The sequence below is a fragment of the Chlamydotis macqueenii genome, chromosome Z (assembly GCF_036417535.1).
Source record: "Chlamydotis macqueenii isolate bChlMac1 chromosome Z, bChlMac1.mat, whole genome shotgun sequence".
In the NCBI taxonomy this organism is placed as follows: domain Eukaryota; kingdom Metazoa; phylum Chordata; class Aves; order Otidiformes; family Otididae; genus Chlamydotis; species Chlamydotis macqueenii.
In genome coordinates, this window is record NC_141593.1 from 43,480,667 (window position 1) to 43,504,862 (window position 24,196).

At 38.4% G+C, this 24,196-nt stretch overlaps 1 protein-coding gene across 3 annotated transcripts in view; it reads right to left on the bottom strand.

Moving 5' to 3' along the window:
• Positions 1-24,196, bottom strand: part of PTCH1 (patched 1) — a 69,350-nt gene that overhangs the window by 27,847 nt on the left and 17,307 nt on the right. For all 3 annotated transcript variants that reach the window (XM_086770154.1, XM_086770153.1, XM_086770151.1), the window contains 11 exons: positions 17,385-17,574; positions 16,110-16,179; positions 15,906-15,997; positions 14,476-14,674; positions 13,723-13,844; positions 12,298-12,445; positions 11,365-11,496; positions 10,906-11,061; positions 10,188-10,286; positions 8,732-8,857; positions 1,206-1,324 (listed from right to left, as the gene is read on the bottom strand). In XM_086770154.1, coding sequence (XP_086626280.1) covers positions 1,206-1,324; positions 8,732-8,857; positions 10,188-10,286; positions 10,906-11,061; positions 11,365-11,496; positions 12,298-12,445; positions 13,723-13,844; positions 14,476-14,674; positions 15,906-15,997; positions 16,110-16,179; positions 17,385-17,574 — 1,453 coding nt within the window. The remainder of the gene's footprint in view (positions 1-1,205; positions 1,325-8,731; positions 8,858-10,187; positions 10,287-10,905; positions 11,062-11,364; positions 11,497-12,297; positions 12,446-13,722; positions 13,845-14,475; positions 14,675-15,905; positions 15,998-16,109; positions 16,180-17,384; positions 17,575-24,196) is intronic.

Below are 24,196 nucleotides of genomic sequence, written 5' to 3' on the forward strand. Positions count from 1 at the left end.
AACAGATACCTAGTTCATTAAAAAAAAAAAAAATCAGAGACAAACCTCTTCCTTTAAATGAGAAATGACAAACTGATGATAGAAAACAGTATCAGACATTTTTCACGAAGTGGACAAATTCTACAAAAACAAGAGGAATTCAGAATGTTGCCTACGTAAGCAAAGCAAGCGCTCATTAACTGCATTTCTTGATATGTAAATAGACTTGAATTCTGATACACATTTGGTGCAACTTTAGATGAGGGAATAAATGGAAGGTCTGATTGCCCTGTATTTCTGAGAATCGGGGCTCCAATATTCAAGCACATTAGGCCATCCACTGAAATGATGACTGAATCAGAAATAGAAAGTAGGAGTCCTGGCTTGGGATCAACTCCCTGTTCTAACCACTCTCTCAGAAACAACTTTAGGAAAGCGCTTTCTCTCTTCTGACATTAAAATTAAAATGTCAAACTAGGTCAGCTCCTAGGTGGGTGTAAAAGGCTAAGATGACAAAGGTGGCTTCTCCACATCCTGGTTGTGACAGTAGCAGTACAAATGTAGAAATGTAGCTGATAGTCTTCACTGTAGGCAAAAGCAAAAACTAAGGTAGAAAACAAGTATTACCATTCTATATTACTATTGCAGCCGTAACAAAAACTTTATGAAGCAGTATCCTGTAATGGCACCGATCATCCTGCATTCCTCATAGTCCTGTGAAAAACTTGGCTAAGAGGAAGTGATTTTACAGTTTACACATTATGTTTATGTATTTAAGTTTAAAAGCATAAAAAATAGCACATAGCGATTAACTGTAAGTAAGGCTTCTCAGTACCCTGATTTATGTCCAGTCTTCCAATTAGTCAATACTAGCCCCAGATATGTTGCAGTACTCCGTAACAGTCTAAAAACACTTGAAGAGATTCCTAAAGCACGGATCTTTCATCTGCTGTCAAAAACTTGTTCTTCAACAGTCAAAATGAACACATGTATGAATGAAGGGAAAAGTGTGTGTGTTAGAGAGAGAGAGACAGACAGAGGTATTTTAACTTTTTCCTCCAGTAGCAAATGTAAGTCAGTCACTAGCAATGAAATGGTAACAGTAACGTACTGACCTTGCTGCAGTGAAGAACTCCCACTCCTGACAAGGAATGGTAGTACTGACTGGTGACCACAAAAAAGACACACCTCAGAAATCAATCCATCAATCTATCACACAATCTCACCTTGTAAAACAGCAGAATATATCCAGTCTCCTGTCTTCCCGACGATAAAGGTCCATGCTCAGGATTGCAGGAAAAATCAGCAGAACCATAGCAAAGTTGAATACCACCACAACTGCTGCCTAGAGATCAATCATAGAAGTGATGTTGTTACTAAGCTTCATGTAGGGTATCAGCTTCCCAAAGCATAAAACTTCCTTTCAGTTCTCATCCATTCATCCATTTATCATGTCCACACGTCAAACGCTTTCAAGCCTTTCCCTGAGGAAACTGGAGATACACTTTTACATTCCCATTTCATTATGGTAGGTCTATTGTAGTTAATTAGGTTTTTTTAATAATAAACATCATATTATTTCAATATATCTGTGCCTGGAGATGTGGTGATGACTTTTTAAGTGGAAAAACAGAGTCAACAGATCATATTTTTGTATGAGATTCTGCCATATTTAGAGTCTCACAGTAAAAAAAAGATGAAGCAAAAGCAAACCTGGAACTAAAACTGAAGCTCTCACATTTAAAGGATCGGAAGTAATTTAAGCATCACAATAACATCAAAGCACAATATTAAATCAGAAATTAAATAAAAGTTTAAGTATATTTCAATGAAACTGATCTATTTTGTAAAATACTATGCACTTGGTGTACTTACATAAAAGTCTAGCTAAAAAGAGCAACATTTTTGGGTTTATCAGCAATTATTTTTAAAGAAGAATAAAAATTAATCCAACACCACATAGTAAATCTACTTATTAATATGTTTGTGTTTAACAGAACTTGATTAATGAGCCAGTCTACCAAAAAGAGTATTAAATTGGAACAAGAATACATCTTAAATTGGAACAAGAATATTTGGTTTAATTTGTGAAGTGAACATTACATAATGAAAAAAACCAACCTCCCCACCCACCCCCTTTCAAACCAAACTTCAAACACTTTCCCACACAGAGATTCCCAGAGAATCTCCATAAACATATGTGGTGCAGCATCTATCATTATTATTAATAGCATTTATTTGTAATGCAGAATTGTTAGGAGCACTAATCATCACAAAGGGAGAGCCTGGGCACAGATGGGACTGGAAGATAGTTATAAGAGTAGGAGAGACACTGGGAAGAAAATAGTTGAGCCATCAATAAGGGAAAAAAAACCCTTGAGATCCTTATATTTTTTCCATTCGATAAGCAGTAGGCATTTCAACAGTAGCTCAGTTTCATGTTCACGAAATCATATAACTATCAAGTGGCCCTACCTGTAACTTCTGAAGTAACAACCACTTGGGTTAAAACAGTCATAAAAAAGAACAAAAGCTGGGCTACAAAAATGAAGTCACTGACCTGATACAAATAGGCTCTCCTTTTTAAAAAATAAATGAATGGGTGCTTTAGATGTTGAAAAATCAGTCCTCGAAACTGGCAGCTCAAAAGATGTGGTATCTTTAAAATGTTTTAAAAATTCTTGACTTACGTGTCAAATAAGTGATTGTCTTAATAATGCAATTTTTATTTTTGTGTCTCTTTATCTGTGAAAATCAAAGTAGTAACACACTGAATGATTTTTAGGGTTTTGAAGCTGTCAAAGTATAATAAAAAGACTAGATACTGGTTTTACTTTTCCAAGAATGACAGAATCAGTTATGTAAATATTTTCTAGTCACTTGAATCATAAATATTTTGTATACAGAAATGTTTTTTTATTAGTGTTTCTTTTTTTGTTGTTGTTGTTTCCAGGCTGCTTGAGGTAAGAGTTTGGTCCTGCTGCCTATTGGTAGACATAACTACTGAAAGAGAATTTACCTAGTACGTAAAACCAAATCAGTATTTAGCCATCTTTGAGAGAAAAGATCCAATGACTATTTTATGATTTATAAATAGCTGCACAGAAAGGTATGTAAGGACATAGCCAAGACTTTAAAATGAAGTTATTTCCTTTAGATCCTCTCTAGAATTAACTGAATATGTCAGAAAAACAAGCTGTTGCAAGCGAGGTGTTTGTTGGACCTAGCTCACACAACTGCTTGCTTTATTGCTGCTAAACCAGAGGTTGAATCACCCATGTAACAAGAATAATTAATTGTGTCTGTCCTAGTTCTGGCTAGAATAGAGTTAATTTTCACCTGAGCTGGGAGAGGAACTGGAGGTGGTGGCACCTGTGGCTGGAGAACACAGCTGGGATAAGTTTATCCAAATTGGCCGAAGGACTGTTCCATCTCATATGACATCATGCTCAGTGTACCAGTGAGGAGGGTGCTGAGGGGAGCTTCCTGCTACTTGGGAGAAAACTGGGCATGAATATCTGCTGTGACCTATTGTCTGTAAATTATATGCTTCAGTATGTTTTGTTACTGGGTTTTTTGTTTGTTTGTTTTCCATCTCTGTTTTCTTTTCTTCTGTTGTTCTCTTAAACTTTTTTTTTTTAATTCAACCCATGAGTTTTGTCTTCTTTTCTTTACCAGTTCTCCTCCCTGTCCCACTGGAGGATGGGGAGAGTGAGTGAGAGACTGTGTAGCTTGGTCCCGAGCACGGCTGAACTACAACAGTGTCTAACCAAAATCTTCTATCAAGGATCAGCTAAGACTTGTTGAGATTTGGAAAAAAGTAGTTGAGGCTTGACTCAATAATTCTTAAGCCTCCCAGCATGGCTGAAAAACTAACAGAAGTCCTCTGTTCCTGCTCCATAAACTGTAAATACTTTATGCCTTATCAGTTCCCTTTGTAGACCCCAACATCCTTGAATCTCAAATGCCACTAAACGTGAAAACTAATACTTAAGTGTATCGTGGAGATGCCATTAAAGTTAGTTGTATTCACATTTTACTTTTTAAGAAGCATCAAACAACACAGAGTAAATCTGCCTATTAACACAGCATCTCTTTTTAGAACAACTAGATCTTCCATTGTGCCATCCTAGTGTTGAGGTACTAACCCTGCAAGTAAAATTTTTAAACAATCCTCTGTGTTCTGATTTGTACAAATAGACTCTTACAGCTTAGCACCACACTCCTGTGTATTGCACATTGTCTCTCCCTCACCCACCTCCCCAGCTTTTCAAGGGTGTAACAGTTCACAGTTTTCATAATTAAATATAGAAAATATTATTCTTGTATCAATTCTAATTTCTTGTCCTGTAAAAACCCACCCTATGGCTTGATAAGGAGAGGGAAGGAAGAAATGTGAGGGGTGACTCCATCTTTCGACCTGATGCATCAGCCACTGCCTCCCCTCCCAATACCATTTGTTCACCTGGTGACTGGGAATGGGAATGTAAATGTACAAGAAATGCGATCACAGCAGTACCCACAATCTGTAACAATTGCACTGACTGGAAAAGCAGCAACAAAAACCTCAGCGAACAGATCTTCCAGAGTGCAGGCAATCTGTTAGCAGTACCCAAGATGAGAGCATGCTTAGGATTTTTGGGGATAGGGCATCTTCGCTCACCCCTTCAGAGACAAATGGTCAAATGGGAGAGGAAAGGGCCTCAGACCTTTTCCTTGGGAAATGGTAAGAGTAGTCCTAGAAGAGATAAAATAGGGCCTACTCAAGGGTGTAAAATGAAAAAAAAAAAAAATTGGTCACTTTCTGAGAAACACGCTCAGCATTTTGCATCTTTTCATAATGCATAGCCTAAAAATATTATTGCTGCTGCAACTGTTAACGGAGAAAGAAGAATGGCAGTCTGTGCTGGAGGCAGCAAGGGAGATGTGAGCCAGGCTGGTAGGCTGGGGCCCCGCTGAAGGTATATGCTGCTATGTGCCATTCCTGGCAGCCCACCCAAGGAGAACGGGTGTGCTGTATAGCCAGAGGTGATGAACAGAGGAGGAGGTCTGTCAGGGAGACTTCCACCCTACTGCTGCCTATCTGCAACTCCTTCCTGACAGCAAACAGACTCGGATCCCCCCCTTTCCTCCCCCTTCTCCCTTAGGCTTTAATTTTGCTTGTTAAATTCTTATGTCAGGAGCAGGAAAAGGTAAATGGCATGGGTAAAAGGAGGGGGACAAACCACTTCAGCAGAGTCAGATAACAGAATAAGCTTAAAAACTTAAGTTCCTTCTCTCCGCAAACCCACCACCACCACCTGGTAATGCACTTTCACGTTTAGGAAAAAAAACTTGTCATTCTTACAGCGAGAGAAAAAGTTACTGCTAAGACTTACTGGGAAAAGTTCCACCCCTGCTCATTAGTTAATCTACACCACTCCTGCTGTTAGGGGAGGAAGTTTCTGGTGTAAGGGGGAAGAATTAGCTAAACTTCTGTGAAGCTGTATCTTCTCTTTCTTGGGCAGAATTTATTCTATAACCGTGTCCGAACAGTCTGTCTGAGGTAAGAATTCAGCCCAGGTAGTTACCCTCTGCCTTGCCTTCCTTCATTTATACTCAAAACAAAGAGCTATGTTTAAGACATTCCTACTGCAGGAATTCAAAAATTTTTAGTGGATTTCCCTCCTAACCTCCTCTTCTGTCACAATTTTAAGAAATGAAACACATCTGAGAACTTGGGACCTACTCCTTCAAAGTCCTGAGCACTCTTATAGGTGATTCTTGTGACTGAGTATGTGGGACATGTTCACTGTCTCAAAGCCCTAAAATTGCTTAAATAAGGGGCTAATAAGATCAACAAATGAAAAAAAAAATAGAACAGTGAAAAAGCTGGGAAAAAAAATCTATCTGCATAACAGCATTATTTTTCAAAATCTCACTTTCAAAAGGATTTATTTCCATTTTTTAAAAGTCTGCAAGAGCTAACCCTAGCAAACTCCTAAGACAGTATGAGATTGCAGTGTTTGAGTTCCATAAAGAAAATGAACAACTAAGAGGTATCAATGAACTGCTTTAGCTGGCAGAACAGAACAGAAGCTGAGAAAGAAGAAAGCATTGATATGCAAAACATGAGTTTCTAGCTAAAACTTGGGCTTGCAGATGCAGAAAACCATTTATTCTCCCTCAGCAGCTGGGTTATTTTACAGATACTAGGCCTCAAAAGTTATGGAAACTTTCACAATTATCTTGCACTGTCTTAAGAAAAGTGAATGAAGAGCAAAACGAGGTCAAGAGCAATCCTTTTTCTGAGCCCATCTGTTAAAAATCCACTATCTAGACGAGAAGAAGGCAGCATCTGTGAAAAGTAAATGCAGTATTTCATTGCTTTCTAAGTTTTGCTAGGAAGCTAGCAAAGATGGCAAGGACGTCTTGTTTAAACAAGCCTGAGTAAGAGGTAGAGGGAGGAAGAAGACTGTAAATAAAGAAATCCATATATAAATACAGACCACCCACCAAAATCTGCCATGGCTATCTGATTCTGAATGCTGTGATTAATGTATCACCTGATTTTGATTTTACCTGGTGAAGCTAGACAAAGCAAGTAATAGATATTCCTGTCTAACAATAAAGGATGTTATTTTAGTGGTTCCTAACTTATACACCTATCAGTTATATATATTGCTCTAGCACCAATAAATGCTCATTACAAGTCGCCAGCTGCCTTTTTTTTGCACATTTTCCCATCTCTTATACACATGTAAGGGGTTACTATGTGCAAGCAAAGACAAATTACAGATGCATGTGCAAAAAGATTGAGCAACTCAAACATTAATTTCTGGACACCCAAACGTTCTTACAAACAGATTCCATATTAATCACTGCCTTATAAAAGGACTTTGATCACAATGTTTTTATTCTGAATAGTATCAATATGTTCATACATGAATATGTTGAAATCTCACTGGAAACTTTTTGTCTGTCATTCTGCTATGCAGACTTCATTTTCTGAACTTTCAGTGACTCAATCTACAGCATGGCAGCAGGCAAAAAGAAAATACTTTAGGAAAGGTATATTTAACTTACATGCATACTACTGTAACAATTACAGCTGCTGTCTCCACAAATGTTCCAAAGGCAACCTATCACGTACTGATGTGAAGAGTGACAACAGAGAAAGACTGAGCAAAATTTGATCAGGTAAGAAAGAATTAATTTTGCTGGCTTCCACTCAACAGCTTAGCAGTACAATTAGGACACAATAGTCCAATTCTGTTGAGTACTTCTTATGAGATGCATTTAGGCTGAAGTAACTTCTGTAAAGCAAAGATACTATAAAAGTGTGATAAAACAAGCCTTCTCCTCTGACTCCTAGTGAAGATCACCAGTATCCTGTTAGCTGCTTAAGGTACACGCTGAATGTTTGAAACTGGGCCACAGATTTAGGAGAATTAAATAACTTCTTCCAACACAAGAAGTATTAAACTTCAAAAAATATTTCACACATTGACAGTGGTCTTTGCTGTAAAGTAAAACAATTCACTATGATGTTCCCTGCAAGGAAAGACATCTAGGTTTTGGCAAATCAGCAGAGCTAAATACTGCTAACCATTCAGGACGAAGGATCTAGTTTTAGCTACCACAGTCATCTGCTAAATAATGCAGAAAACCAATGAGGCTTTTACTTTCGCTATTATTCACTATCAAATGGCCTACTGAGAATGAAATGGTAAACAAATTACTAATGCTTATTGGTAACATAACTGCAATCGCAAACAGTTTACCGTTTTACAGCTTAACGCAGGCATACTTAAATCTCTGAAAACTGCAGTAACTGCCACATGTATTAAGCAAAATTGCATCCCTTGGTTCCTCTGGGTAGCCGAGGGCTCAAGGAGAATTAAAAAGGACTGGAGAACCAGGCTACAGCAGAAGAAAAATAACTGCTGAAAAAGTAGTTTGTTTGCTCTGCACCAAGGTCAGGCAGTACTATAAATTGCTTGTGCAATAAAGCACTGTTAGGGGAGAAACTCCCAAAGCTTTCTTCAAAGAGCCCTTGCTTTTAGAAGAAAGCTTTCTCCAGAAGCCTTACTATTTCATATTTCTAAAGGTGTATTATCACAAACAAATACAAGAAGACAAAGAGAGAAAGGCAGAGTGAGCGATACACAGTTCAGCACATAAAATCGACATTTTCTCTCAAAGCAGTTGGAATATAAAATTCTCGGGAGTCTTCTTCAAGTTTGCTAAAATTACATTGGGAGCAAGGCAGTATAAGCTGCTGCTGTCATTGCATCACATTTGTGATGCAATGATATAAGCTGCGGCTGTCATTGCATTTTGGTTACAGTGTTTAAGAGCAGCAAATTGGACAAACATGAACAAAAGGATTAAATTTCTACTCAGGAATGTTACAGTACACAGTACACAGTCTACTCCTTTTGACTTAAAAATGCAACTCTTTCTGGAGACTTGTTCCTGCTTTGTTGCATACATCTTGGTTTTTGCACTCAACCCACCTGTGACCAGGCAAGGTATTCTTTTACCTGCTAATAGGATGCGAGAGACTCCAGGCAGGAGAAACAGGAGGAGGAGAATCAAGGGCAGATAGCAGTTGTTACTACCCAGATCAATGGTAAAGTGATCACATACTGGTTCACTGAACTGCAGCAGCACTGAACACAGACTTTAACACTACCACTAACATGTACCATCATTAGCCTGCTATGACAGGACTATGCGTAAGAGCTAACAAAAGGGCGTATAAACTTACTTGGAGTGAAAATGCTCGTAAAGCAGGAATAGGGATTAAGGCAGCCATAAAGAAAGCAGTAACATTGCTGATAGATGTAAGAGCTACACTTGCTCCTGTTCTCTTCAAACATTCTCCTGTTCTGTCCTGCAAAACAAATGACGTATCTTAAAAGTCAAGTGACTAAGGTGATGTCCTACAAATGAAGAGGTCATCCTACAGACATAACACAATAACACTGAAAAAATATTACAATGAAATTCTGAATACAAGTCTGCATTTGAGAGTATGCGAGAATAAACAATATACTAAGTATACTGTTCAGGAGAAAAGCAGATGACACATGAAACACTCATGGTTTTTGTGGGTAGGAAATATTACCAAAGCTGCCTGTAGCTTCAGAACACAAAACTAAATGGATACTAACATTGTATCAAATACACCTGTAATTGAGTAGGATGTATTTTGTACCAGCAGAGTAATTTGGTGTTCTCATTTTCAGACAAAATAAGCAGGTATTAACAGCACAGAGGCATAACGTAGCTACGCATCTTGAAGATGCATGTAACAAAACAATAAAAACCAGCCAAAACCCAGGGACCTCACAAAAAAACCGTAGAGAAATCAAGATAAAACACATGACCCTTTCCCAACCCAAAAGGCTATTCTGAAGCAAGGTTATAGTAGACTGAGGCTGTAGTGCCTGTGTGCCAAACCAGCTGGAAACAGCACATGGAAGACATTGCTTGTACAAAACAGTATGGGCAAGTACATATTGCTTTTAAATGGTTTGTACTTTGGATATGAAACTTTAGACTAAGGGTAAAAAGGTCAATAAAAGGAAAGGATCATAAAAGTGATGACATCTTAGATTATCTAGCATATCTAACATTAATATGTTACGCACTGAAATGTCATGGTCAATTATAAACATTACAAAAGAAAAGCAGAGAAAAATACACAAAGAAACTCAATTTTTAAGGCCATAACAAAAAAAATAAAGGTTGATACAAATAAATGTTTGTTTTCTAAGATGTCCTCCTTCTCTTTCTTTTCACCTTAACGTTTTTGTGTTCTTCCATTAAAAGCATTCTATCATTTGTCAGAGTTATATTTGAGTTTGTTCCTAAATTTACATCGAATTTTGCTGAAATTTGGGGCAGAATTTGGATTATGTAAATTAGCCTTCATATGACAGCTATAAATTAAATTTTCAAGACAAAATAAATCTAAGGCACTATCGGAAAAAAAAAAGGAAAATAAAAATGTGACCATTCCAAAGCATTCTAGGATCACACACATTGCCATCATTTCCTATTTTGTCAGAAATAAGAATTTTCAGACCCTAGGAAAAGCTATTGAGAAAAAAATCTGTTTTTTTTTTTTTAATCACTCCTAATCAATTCTGGATACAGTTATCTTTTCCTATATGAAGTTTTTTGTTTTATCTTCCCCCAAATCCCCATTTTGTTATTACCTCAAATGGAATTCTCTTATTCTGCCCTGTTTCGCTAAATGCATGTGCCAGAAGGAAAACATCATCTACACCAACTCCAAGAGCAAGAAAAGGCAAAACCTTGGGGGAGAAACAAAACAAACAAAACTCAAGAAGTCTGTTTTATGATTTGCCGTGCAGCTAGCCATTAAATGGCTAATTAAAGCAACTTATACATTACACTGTACACAAATCCAAGGGTAAAATGAAAAACAAAAAGGTGATATACAGCTATTAACTTTTATTCTAGAATACTGCTAAGGAACTTGGGGTATACCACTACAGATAGAAAAACTTAACAAAAGTAATTCAAATTTTGGGTAGACAAAGTATATATGATAATAATTCAATTTATATAAAAATATTTTCAGAATTTGAACATTCTGATATATTCAGATGTAAAGACAAAACCTGCAGCTTCTTATCTACAACTGGATGCCTCCACTCATATTGTGACACAGAGAAATCAAATAACACAGAATCTAGTAATTATAGAAACTACACAGCCTTCTTCTTTAATATAATTTGGCAGCATGATCACTTAATTTTTCACAGTATAAGCTAGGAGAAAAGAGAAAGGCACAAGTAAAAAGATAAAGCCAAAATACTTTTGCAACTTTTTTCCCCTCAAAGGTACAGTTGTGTTCATTTACTAACAGAATACTCGTAATTTAACAGCAGACTTGTGTCTCCTAAATACCTGAGTTGTGGCAGCATTAAAGGAAATTCCAATCAATGAGCACAGGCCCAATCCTGCAGCCACTGAGAGTGCAACCAACAAGACTCCTGCCAGCCCCACGGCACCCTGAGACTTGGCACAGTCCCACCGCAGCATTGTTAAACAGGCGTAGGCAAGCTAAAGCAAGTGGAGGGGAGGAGAAGGAGTTGGGGGGGGAAAAGAGCAAAATATTAGAATGGATCCTTCTCTAACAGCTATGTCTCCCCACCCAAAATACACATCCTTACAAACATTTTTAAACAGAATAGACACATCATAGATGTTACACAGAGGAACTGGTGACAAGCCTGAGGCAAAAGTCTACAAACTGTAGTTTTTATTTTAAATATGCCTAAAATGTTCTGGACTACTGACTGACAACAATAAAGCAGATATTTAAGCTCTGATCTACTAAAAAATTAAATAGTTTTATTTTATTACCATTAGTAAGTAGCCACTAGCTACTCTGATAACACTGACATCAGAAAATGACTTTAGGATGTCATCCAGGGTGGTCGTAGTAAAGGAAAGCACCTTCTGAGTAGAGTTTTGTGCAACACTTTGATGAACAACCTATGAAAAGAAAAATAAAATTTGGTGTGACTAAAGAAAAAATTAATTACCATCTTCTACAGCACATATCTGCAATCAACAACTTTTGCCTTCCTGCGAAAGCCCACATCCTACACAAAGATTATGCTGATATTATCCAAATGTGTCTGGCAATTACTTCTTGCAAGCTACTGATTATCAGACAATAATTTGCAGCCTTCAGGAAAGGCTACTGCATTTCCAGCCCATTCCAAACATTTAACTTGAATCCTCTTCCCATAACTCCACCATGGATTTGCTGCAGTACAAGTTTTGCCTTTAACTCAAGGCTAGTGATCTCTTCAGAGTGCTCCTTTTTCCCCCCTGCCTGGCCATTCACAGAGGTCAGAAGCATCACAGCAGAGGTCAGAGCTTAGGACACAGACACCAGGCACTGTCACGTAGCCTCCGCACCTGGGCTGCCACTGGCAGAGCAGCCTATAGCTGGCTAATGTTTTCCAGATACCTTTAGAATAATCACGCCAACCAAAGCCTTTTAAATTCCAGCTAGCTCTTTAGTTCCTTCTCAACCCCAGCAAAGCAAGAATGTCCCAGACAGCAAAGAGCAAAACCTTGATAGTTTCTTGTATGTGAATAACAAAGCAGCTTCTTAACTGGGGTGGGGGGCAAGGTTGGAAAAAATCAGCTTGAAAACTGGGAGGCAATAACTCAGTTCTGGTTTAAGCATCTTCCTTGAAGAAATGTTGTAAAAAGCTGTGACAGAAAGCAGTGGATCTCAGCAGGACTTTATAGTTAAGATACGTAGGTTATTTTCAGCTTTACCTCAACATACATCCTCTGCCAGGCTTCCAGAATTGCTGCTGCCTTATCCTCATTCCAGTTGATATGTGAAACATATTCATACCCCTTGAAGTGCTCATACATTTGCTTAGGAGTCATTAACTGAAACATGGTTTGCAAAGCCTGCGCACTGTGACATAGAGATAAAGGACAGAAAGAAGAGGCATAAAATTAACATTTTCAGGAAATTATTTTCATGGCATCAAGTCCCAAATGAGACCCGAACGGGAACTAGCATGAGTTCTTGATATTATGTCGTACATGTTGATATTAAAATTGAACAGAGTATAATCATTCTACTCTGTATCGGGTGCAGCTGTAGTGGCCTATACAGTATTGAAGCTAAATCTGGCCTCACTGAAGTTAATGAGAGTTTTGCCATTATTTTCAATAGGATCAGTTTCAGGAGCAAAAAATGTAACCCTACGAATCAGTTACAAAGATCATGATTGATAGATTACTGTGAGGATGCCACAGGAACAGTTATTTCTAACAGATCCTGTAAATGCTGCTGGTAATTTGTCATTTGAAGACTCTGGTCTTTTTCATCCCTTGGAGAGAAATGCCAGATTAAACTCTTGGTGCCTGACAAGCTGCAAGGACTACACTATGGCAATAACTATCCATTCTGAATTTCCACAATGTGCAACTGTATCCAATGATTTTATAAGCTTAAGGAACTATTTTATTTTTCACTAAAAATACATTCGTTGCCTACTTGTTGAAAGTCTTATCAATGTTTAGTGTGAATGTACAAAAGGTCAAAATCCATACTAAATGTTCTACTAAAAATTATCTTTATTAAATATGGAAGAATTATGCTTCATTTAGTTTAGTATGGCCTACAGTTTTCATAACAGTTTCACAGGTTTTTCCTTCACTGAAGTCCAGTGTTCCATGGGTTCTTTAAGGGGTTATCACTCAAGGGTTTCTCACTCAAAACTGTATTAAAGATGTAGATTTCTCTCTATATTAATCCTGAAGAAAAAGTTCAGTGGAGATTTTGGAATTCTGAGAGAAGTCAAATCACTGAACACATTATCTAAATTATTTTTTCCCCTTTTTCCTTTGATTGTATTTCAAAACATGATCAAAGGCATTCAGTACTTTAAATGTTATTCAATATTTATACATACACTCTAAACAACAAAATTGACAGGAAAAACCTTTATTTCTGAGTGACGTATGCTATCATTCTGAGGTTAGAAGCATGAAGCAATGACGCCTCCTTTAAATGACTGTCTAATCTCTCTTTTAATTTTTTTTTCTTCTTGAGGCACGTCCTCCTCAACTGAGATTCATAATACATATGAAGGGCAGTAGATTTTGCATGATCCTTCCCCTGTGCCCCAAAAACCAAACTCTAACAAAGAAAAACTTTGACATTTTCTTTAAACATTTGCTTACCTGACAAGTTTACCAGAACTGTTCTTGACTGTACCACCTATAATCAACTCCTCCTGCCAATGCATGTATTTTCTTGACAGTCCATAGCATCCACCACTCAAAACAAGGGCTACATCAAGAGGCTAGAAAAAGTTATAAAGAAGCAATTAATCAGCTTCATAGCTTCAGACAAACTCATACCCTAATTCAATGCTCAGGTTACCAGAAGAACAGACATTAAAGACAATCTAGGAGGTCTACAAAGAAAAATGTGTTCAACAAATCAATTTGAACAACTCAGCTGGATATGTGTTGTCCAGATGGAAATTTCTGCAAAGCCTGATGTGATTGATAAAGGGATATATAAAATCAGGGCACATTACTTCATATTCTTCACAAAAATCAACAAAACTGGTGCTACTTGAAGGCAGGCTTTGCTGTGTGGTGTGAGTGTATAGCAGCAGCTGTATTCCAGCAGTGGATACGTCTGTCTGAGGCAACAGGTTTGCTGAAATGCCACATCACTGCATTGCCACACCCAGCCAGTAGCTGACAACCACAGTCTCACTCTGTAAATACGCAGGATTAAACACTGCATCACAGAATGATGGGCTAACAGCATACAGCATATAACAGGAACAGAAAAATGACATCACTCAAGAGTATGAACTATACATTGGTTAGAAGAAAATGGTACCTTCTTCTCTCCTCTCTGACCTCCCCCCCTACCCTGGCCTCGCCTGAAAAGACATGCACAAGGACAAGCAAACTTACTTTGGTGGAATTTTTATTGGGAGCTGTGATTGGGCAATCGGGATCAGCAGGATTCAGGCAGGGTCGATCCATATAACCATGACCAACCTCCGCTTTATTCAGCATTTCTTCCCAGCTCTCCACTTGGTAGTTTATTTTCTTTAACTCTTCCAAGAATTCTAAGGGGTCAAAGTTGATCCACTGCAAAGGAGGCTTCCCTCTGCAAGAGAAACCAGGAGAAAATGACACACACAAAAAAGACAAAAAAAGTACTGAAACAAACATACTTTTAAAATTCCTAGTTGCACAAAAAATTCAATTATTTTCTGTTACAAGTTAAAACCTTTTCTGGTAAGGCTGTTTCATAAAATGTAAGGCATGTTTTAATTAGATTTGTTTACATACTTTTCTTGCAGCCCAGTTGTAATTTTAACAAAAATACTCAGTTCTTACAAAGTTACTGTATAAAACAGAATATTCACAAATTAAAAATATTTCCATTTACAAGTAAAGCAAAACAAATCATCACAATAATCAGGCACCTAAATAACAAAAAAGCAGCCAACTGTTGCTTCAAAGAACTAGGTGGGGGAGGGGAGGGAGAAAGAAGAGAGGGAGCTGAGGAAAGAAAGCCTTTCTCATAGTATCAGATTACTTCTTGCTAGTCTAATAATCATCTTGCAAATGTAATCAATTAATATAGTTGATCTTTGTTTATCTATAACAATACTGCACTCCTTCAAATGCCCTGGCAGCCTGACCATCAACCATCAAGCTTTCCTGCTACCATGGCTGTCACCGCTATCACTCTCATGTCTCCCACCCCCCAGTTCTGCATCTGTGATGTTGACAGACTAGAAAGGCTTTTGGCTGCCTTATTCTCTGGTTCAAACCACACTGTATCTGCTTAACCAGGCTTAAGTTATTATTCCAAATCTCCCAACCAGAAAACACAACCCCCCTTATTTCCCCATCTAAAACTGTACACTAAAGGTTAGGAGATGGCCATTGCAAATTGCTTTTACAGAGAATTGCAAACCAGGACAGAAACAATAACTCAAATGCTAACTCTTGCATAATTAACAGAAAATGCCCGCACAGATTAACAATTAACTCTTTAAAAGATTCAGGGCATATAATATCACACTTGTAAACTGTGAGAAACCACCCATAAAAGATACTATATGGTTTCTTTAATGATCTCAATAAGCAAAGGATTTGTTTTTTATTCCTCAGGAAGACTTGAGATTTAACCCATGACATTTTCTTAGGAATAAAGTTAGCAGCCAATCAATGTTTTTGTCTTTTATGGAAAAACAAACAACATCACCAGAAACAAGTTTATTTCGGATTCAGAATCTGAATCAACAATGGGAATGCAAATGAAAAATCATACATAACTATACAACTAAAATCAGTCACACCAGAAAGTTATTAAAAAAAATGCTTACAATAGGTACGCAGTTCCTGACTGTAGCTTTGCTCCCTCCCAGAAGCAGTCCAAAGGAGTGATAATTAAGCAAGGATAAAGATATTCTATGATCTGTCAAAATCAGAAAGGGGAAAAGCACAGTTATACTAGAATATAATCAAAGCAGCACAAGCTGAATCATGAGAATAAACAAATCTTACAACTAAATGCCTGCTATACATACCTGGTCCATGTAACCTGCTTCTGTTATGAGTTCTCCTGACTTGTAACACAAATGTTCCAATTTCCACTGTCTGTAAAAAATACAAAGAACATAGATTTTCCTGCACTATTACTGAAAACTTATTTTTAAAATATAAAGCATTTAAAATCGCAACTCATATATTGGCCTCAAGCAGTGAATAATTGAGAGTGGTAAATATTGAGCGTAGATACACATCGTGTCATGAAAAAGCAAAGGCCTTTATTTTTGTAGTTACAGACTAGACATTTGTTTCAGTTATTCTCACATTGTCTGTAGAACTCATTAAAAATAATGGAGCTGCTTTTGGATGAACACAAGACATGGTAAGGAACAGAAATCTATCTTTGTATAAATGAGGCTGCTTGTGACTTACAACATTACTCAGTGACACAAGTGAGAGAGAAGCCAGCTCCAGCTCAGAGGACTAGGATATTCCCAGCTGACCCAGACATGCAGGAGATAAGAAACCATTAGGATTTCTGCCTTCCTTTTTCAGCTAGGTTACAACTTCCACTGACACAATTTCTAACACCCTAGACAAGACTGGGTAGAAGATAATTACTTCACTGAGGCGTCAGTTGGACGTGCTGAAAAGATGTGCTGAAAGACAGGGGGCTTCACGCCTCACAGGCAGCATCCCTAGGCATATCATCATGTAAGCAGTAACCCTGGAGGAACCATGTTTCAGGGAGACACTTCACTAGCCCAAAGCTGGTACCTCCCTTAGGTGCACCTTTATTATTTTTTTGTTGGACAACACCCAACTCCCAACCTTCAGTATGTACACACAGACACTCTGAAGGCCAACTCTATTATGTCTGTTATTAAAGAGCTACTATTCCATCCAGTGTCATTTCTCAGATGTCTGCATTTCGCTTTATATCCAAACTACTGGAAGGACAGTAACCTGTGCTGCTGTTCAGTCATTATGTACCTCATGATGCTGTCAGTGAGTGAACGCACAGACACCACTCCTTTACCAAGACAAATGCTGGGTACTGTAGCACTGCTTATAGGAGTACACTCTCAGAATCTCTTCCAACACCACTTACCTCATGTTATTTGTTAAAAGCCAGCTTGTAACTGCCATCATGCCACAACATCAAGGATCAGAAAACAGTGACATTCAAATCAAAGCACAGTCGTAAGGGAAAGGCTCTGAAGTACTAACCATTGAAAAATACAGGGAGGGAAGCATGTGCCCACTTTTTAGCTGTTACGGATGACCAAGAATACTTTTGCTTTTCCTCTTACCTGTTGTACATATAGACGTGTACTCTGCTGGCCTGGAGTGCAGAGTCAAGGTGCTGTCTGAGTGCTTCTGTTGTTAGTACATTAGCACCATCTTCCTGTGGAGTCTGGATCATAAGCTGGGGGTTAAACATGGCCTCTTCTCCAATCTTCTGCCGTGTGTAATTTAATTCCCGACTCACTCGTCCACCAACTGACAGATAAATATCAACAGCTTTGTATTAGCCAGTAACTGCATATTCTGGATTCACTTGATGAGCACCCTCCAGTCAGAAAAACTTGACCATGCGCATGGACTACTCTGTCTCAGGCCCATCCCAGTATAACTCTAAAACTAGTAACAACTTTATTTCAGTAACACTGCAACAAAACCCATATTCCTTATTAAAATACCATTGCCTCTACAACACTAAAACATTGATGTGTAAACTGGAGCCTCAGTCTTTCCTCTACATTATAACCAACATCCCATAAGTAAAATTAAAAAAAAAAAAGAAAGAAAAAAGAAAAACCTTTTCCTTGCAGACCAGACCAAATACTATGCTACAATTTCTTACACTTGTATAAACAGTCTGCTCCAATAGCACATTTCAAGATAAATGGCTTTAATTTACACTCTTCTCCTAAATAATTTGGCAAAGGCAGAAGGAGGATGTTTCTCTTCAGTTAAAAAAAAGGGAGGAGGGAAAGAGCCTTAAACAAAAAAGAAAAAATACTAAGTTCCTATGAAGAGATGCAGTTTTGAGTGTAGCTGAAAGGAGTGTCTACAGCTAATTTACCCCAGTGGTCCAGTACCTGCATAACGTCCTGTTAGGCAGGAGAGCATTCATGTGCAACATCTGTTCTTAAACCCACATGAGCTGAACAGTGTGCTCCATATTAAAACATGGTGGGAAAAAAAAAGAAAGAAAAAGGCAGAGGGACACTGTAAAGTTGACAGGCTGTAGAGGGAGCCATATTCAATTTGCCTTGCCAGAAAATATTATGTAAGAACAGAAAATTATCTTCCCTCTTACAAAAAGCATTCAGCTAGAGTTCATATACTTTATACAACCTCCCCTGTAGTCTCTGTAGCAAATGCATGTGGGAGGCGGGGTCAATTAATTCAGCCCATTAGCTGAATCAATACCACATCCAGATGAGAAGGACAAGAATACTACCAACATGCTGTTTCCATCCCTTACAATTTATTATCTTTATTGCTCTGCTAAGTCCAAGCTACAGACCTTGTCTAATTTGTTACATTTTTTTCAATCCTAGTCAGCTTGGCACTGGTGATCTGAATTACTGCCAAAGTTTAGTTCTGCAACAGTGTGAACAGAAATTAGGAATGTACATCTATCTCTTCCTAGGCCGTATAGCAGAAGACTGATCTGTAACCAGTTGGCAGTGTGGGAGATGACATTCCCAAGACTGAAGAGGAACATACTTTTTCAATCACTTGGGCCCTCAACCCACCCGTAAGCCCCGTGGGGCTAAAAGGACCACCAGGCAAAAAAGTGGGCCTCTGCACGGATAAAGCTGTCAGAATGAGACCCTCAACAATTAAACCATACAGTCATTCCGGCACGAAGCATTGCTTAATTTCTAGTTCAAGTAGTCTTTGAAGAAATAAGTGTTTCCACAACAAGCTCCATTTTTTCAGCCTGTCACATGTGGCATTGCCTCCTTCACACCAAGTAACAGTGACCAGCTAATAGTAAAAAAAAAAACAAAAAAAACCAAAATCAAAGTACAACTTCCTTACCTAGAGTCCCTTTATAACTTCTTAACATCCCTCTTACTACAGTGACAGAACATACAGTCATTGAGACTGCATATCCATGGTAACAAAAAGCTATTGTTAACTTCTATCAAGAATTAAACCCTAAAAATACTTTCACTCATCAGACCCATGCCATCTTTCTCCACTAATCAGCAGTCTACGATACAGTAATAAATTTTGGTTCATCTTACACAAATATAGGGTTGAGGTAAGGGAGCAGAGTCATTCTAGTACGTATGTCTTGGAACCAGAGCTTTCTTTTGAAGTCCTTTACACTGCAAGTGCTTCCAAAGACAAAATATCTTTCTCCTTCTTTTGTGTCTAAATGCCAGCCAAGACAATAAAGCCCCAGTTTTATGAGGACTGTGGAGTCTACCATAAACTTTTACTCCTGGTACTATATTCTCTCCCATTCCACCCACACTTTCCTTTTGAATTTAACCAGGACTTGAACCAACAAATCGTACTTCATGCAAGACAAAGGGCGGCATTCCTATCTCTGCTGAAAGTGACCAATTGTTTACTATCAACAGAAATGATTGCTTCTTAATCAAGGTCCTGTCAAACCACATTAACTTCACTGGACAAGGCAGATTTAGCTAATCAAAACTGCATCACACAAGTCAGTCATCAGAACAGAAGCTGGGGTTTTTTTCCCCTTTCAACATTCAAAACAGGAGTAGTGAAACCACCCATGAAGGCGGGTGCACGTTCCAGAACCCAGCAACAGATCCGCTCCACATTCTTCTTAAGGCATTACACCATTTCATTATTTCTTTGATAGGTCCATTATGTACATTTCTTCAACCAAACAGAGTGAAGATAACTCCATAGGCAAATCTAGATACTTTACACTACATAACACTCAGGTAGGAAGAAATTATAAACATAGATTGCAGAGGAAAATTCTGACTGCCAAAGTCAGATTATGTGAAAACATAGCAACAGACAGAAGCAAATGGATACCTCAGTGGCCTTTCAACATATAAGAAGTAATAAAGAGCAAAAGGGAAGAGGGAGAGGAAGTTTCCACCACTTATATTTTCATTTATTTTACCTGAAAGTTTGCAAAGATCATTGGAGGCTGCCATACCCAGAGATCTTAAGCCTCTACAATCAGTATCAGCTGAATATGCACTTTTAAAAAACTCAAGCTCTCTTGTTGCTTACCTCCCACCAGACTATCCACAGCTGGTGCAAAAACCTAGGAGAGAAACCACTAAAAATGTCACAGAAATGTACCTGAAGCCTCTGGCTTCATTGTACTGAAGATATGCAATACTATGCTCAACACTTGCAAGCTCTGCAGAAAGTCTTTCCTTACACTTGTAAGAAAAAAAAAACAAAAACACACATTATAATCATCATAGGTTTTCCACACTATAGGACAAACAATGTAATGGAAAATACGACCCATGAACAAAATGCTGGTGTTTTATGGTTTTCTTTTATGGACTGTTTTCTTATATTTGGTGACAACAACATCTTACACTCAAAATGCTACTGACTTAAATTGTATGTATCACATACAGTACCCATACTTCCCATTTTATTCCATATCAAAGACAGACTGGACTATTTAACTTCAATATTCTGGTGACAAAATACTCTCCTTTTTCGGTATGTCAAAAGTCACTTGTTCGAATCCATTATTACATGATTCCTCATGATTTAGTGCGTAGATGGCCGAGTTGGTGGCACAAATTCCAGCAAGCCAAAATGCTGATTTAAATAACAGATCGGTACATTGTCTCATGGCTGTGGTAACACAATGCAGCAGTTTGTACACTATCCTTGCAGCAGTGTCATCAGATTCTGGGAGTCTGTCTACTAGAAATGCCATCTGTACAATTTACCTAATACATTAAAAATAAAGGAAAAAAGAAATCACAACAAAGTAATAACACCAGTGTCCTGGCACCATTTCTCACTTAATATATCAGTTTCTAAGACTCAATAATGTGTTTGAAGGTCACATGAAACACTTTTACCACCAGCATCTTTGTTGCTGAGCATTATTAGTTCTTACTAAAAATTCATTTTTTTTCTAGAGAAGAGGAACGTATCTCCCCCTTCCCCTCCTCTCCAATATCCACAGGCTTCCCTCTTAGCTCTTTGCCAGAACATAGACCTGCCTTGAGCAAGTCAGCATGTCACACCATGAAACATTGCAATAGCCAGTACCATGCTTCTGCTCCTCCCCACCAAACTTCCCCACCGACTTCAACAGAAGCTGGTCAAGGTACTAAATTATTTGCCCTTCTCAAGGGCCTGAAGACAGCAGTCACTGTCATACGGATGTGGGGTTGCTAAAAGCTATGTAAGGACCACCATGTCTCCCTCCCCCAAGAGCAAGGAACAGCTGTCAGGTGGTAACAAGTTGTAGTCATCCTTAACTTGAGGCAGACCTGAACTCATGACCTATAGGTGAAAGGCTCTAGATCCCATTACCAAGCACTGGGGTCACAGTCCCAGTGTTTCAGTCATCACACATTAAAATGCTTTAGTGCATCTTAAGTGAGGAGCACCCAGAAAAACAAAAACTGCTTGCCTCTACTGTATATTTGCACAACAGTGATGCACCCTCCAATGACATAATAGTGAAACTATATTTGTTTTCACTGGCACAATTCTGACAGATTTCCTTCCAACAACTTAGTAACAATTTCAAAATTGCTGGGTTATTCAGCTCATGTGCTCCTTTCCACTGCGAATGTCATTATCTTACCTACACTTTTCTCACAATTAGCATTCAAAATTTATGTGGCATTACATTAACATGCTTATAAAGAACTCTGGAATTCACCACCAGAAACTGCAGTCCCTTCCACATAAGTAGTCTCAGAAGTAAGTTTGACCACTGCTACACTAAAAGAGAGATCCTAAATCAAGCCATGAGTGATAGCCAAAAATCACTGCTTCTTCATTTACTGTCTGGTTGCTCAAAAAGCATGAAATATTTCTTTTTCAGAATATCTTACAATGTTCCATTTCAGGTTCCTAGAATTGCATCATATAGCCTGAGGTTTTGTTATTTTTTTCAGACACAAACACTACCCCTGTTAACAACTCAATAGTTACCTTGTGCACAACTGTGAAACAAGTAGCTTAGTAGAAAGCAAGCTCTCTCTATAAAAAGAACATTCCTAAGAGCTAAACACTTGGGATAGAAACATTTGTCTACCAATGTGGAGAACAGACTTGGAGAAAGCAAAGCCAAGACCTGCAGAAATACCTACTGGTTTTGGAGCCTAAGTTCTTTTGTGACAAGCTTGAGGTATGTGAACGGAGCAAAATTTTCTGGAGAACCTCCCTTCTAAAGACTGTGGGCCTTAAGGTGTTTCCTCCCACTTGTGGGGAGGGTAGACACACTTCTGCTTGCTCTGAGCAACACCATCTATTTCATTTTTCCAGAACTGTAAATGTGTAGCATTAGAGCAATCCAGCCCAACCTTTTCACAGTGACAACTCAATGCAATAAAACTGTACCTCTAATAGTCATGGATACCTCACACAAACAATGTTTTCATTTCATCCCTCCAAAAGATGCTGACCCTTTTTGACAAATCAGGTGTGTAGATCAGTACCCCTTACAATGCTTACATTACAGCCTGAGCAATAGCCAATGCAGGCAACTCTTGCAATCTGTGATACCTCTTATCATCACAACAGGAACCAAAGCAAAATAGAACATAAAAACCCTTCGTGACCCATATAAAAACCATATAAAAGATTGAGAATAATATCACAATGTGTTCACCTGAGACTCAACCTTTACCAGACAACCCAAAGAGCAGCAGTGTGCAAAGAAAGACAAGAACAGCCCCGTGTTATGCGACGCACTCCACCCTGGTCGAGTGCTGGGGAATGCTGCAGGCATCTTGTTTTCCCTCTCTTCAGTACTCTCTGCCTGCTGGGATGGGAACCAGGAAAGGTCTTTGTCTTCATACTTCTCTGCCTGGCATCCTGCATAGCCTATCTCCCTCAGCTTTGAGTGCTGTTAAAGGCTTCCTCCTGCTCCACTTCCTCACCTAGTCTCCCCTCTGTTGCTATGTGCATCTCTATTATACACGCACATACAGGAATTACTAAAAAACTACAAAACGAAACTAGTTTGAGTCCATTCAGATGGTACGCAGATAAGTCAGACAGACAGGGAGCTTTGCCTCCCTGTCCTAATTGCATACTGGGATTAGAAGTGTTCACACCTGCCTAATGACACCAATGACAATTAACATTTTTACTGATAAAGGAGCGCTGACCTCATGACAACAAAACACAGCAGCCAAGTACTACTCATACAGGACTGAAACCTCCCTTAAAGAAACTGAGATAAAGAGTTGAAGTTCTCTGGCAGATATGAAGATTACTCTGCCTCTTACCGGGCACAGAAAAATTATGGCCTTTTGATTTAAAGCTTCCTGTGGCTCTCTAGGGAGTTCTGTCTTCACATTCTCTCAGATGTTCAAGCTTGTCTGTGCTGCTCTTTGTTAGCAACGGAATATAGTTTTTCTGCACAAAGACAGTACTAGTTAGCATCCCGACAGAAGAGCAGGGAAGACAGCACCTTCTGCAATATTATCATTGTCTAGGCCTGACTGGTAGAGAACAGAGGTAAAACTAGTTGCTAGGAGGAAGAGCAAAACACTTTCATTGAAATTCAAGTTTAGTTAGTACAAGAAATGGGACTGGTTGGCATGTCCATTTCTTTAAACTTTCAAAACGCTGTCTACTTGTAGAGTCAGAACTGCTACTGGTTTACATGGTTGATGTCTGAATTTATTAACTACTGACTGTAAGCCATTATCATGTATTAGATGTATCTGACATTCTAATGATGCTAAGGATGGCTCTCATAAGCCCATCAAGATTACATTATAAAAAATTTTTAGCTACTTGCAATTATTTTTTTCTGCTCATTTACTTAACTATGCAAAATAAAGACTTCACAGAGAGTAACTGAAATTGAGCTACCAAAAAAAAGATATATCTGTTGAGAAATTATGAGCTTACAAGAGGTACACACCACAGTGATAAGCAGTCAAGTGTC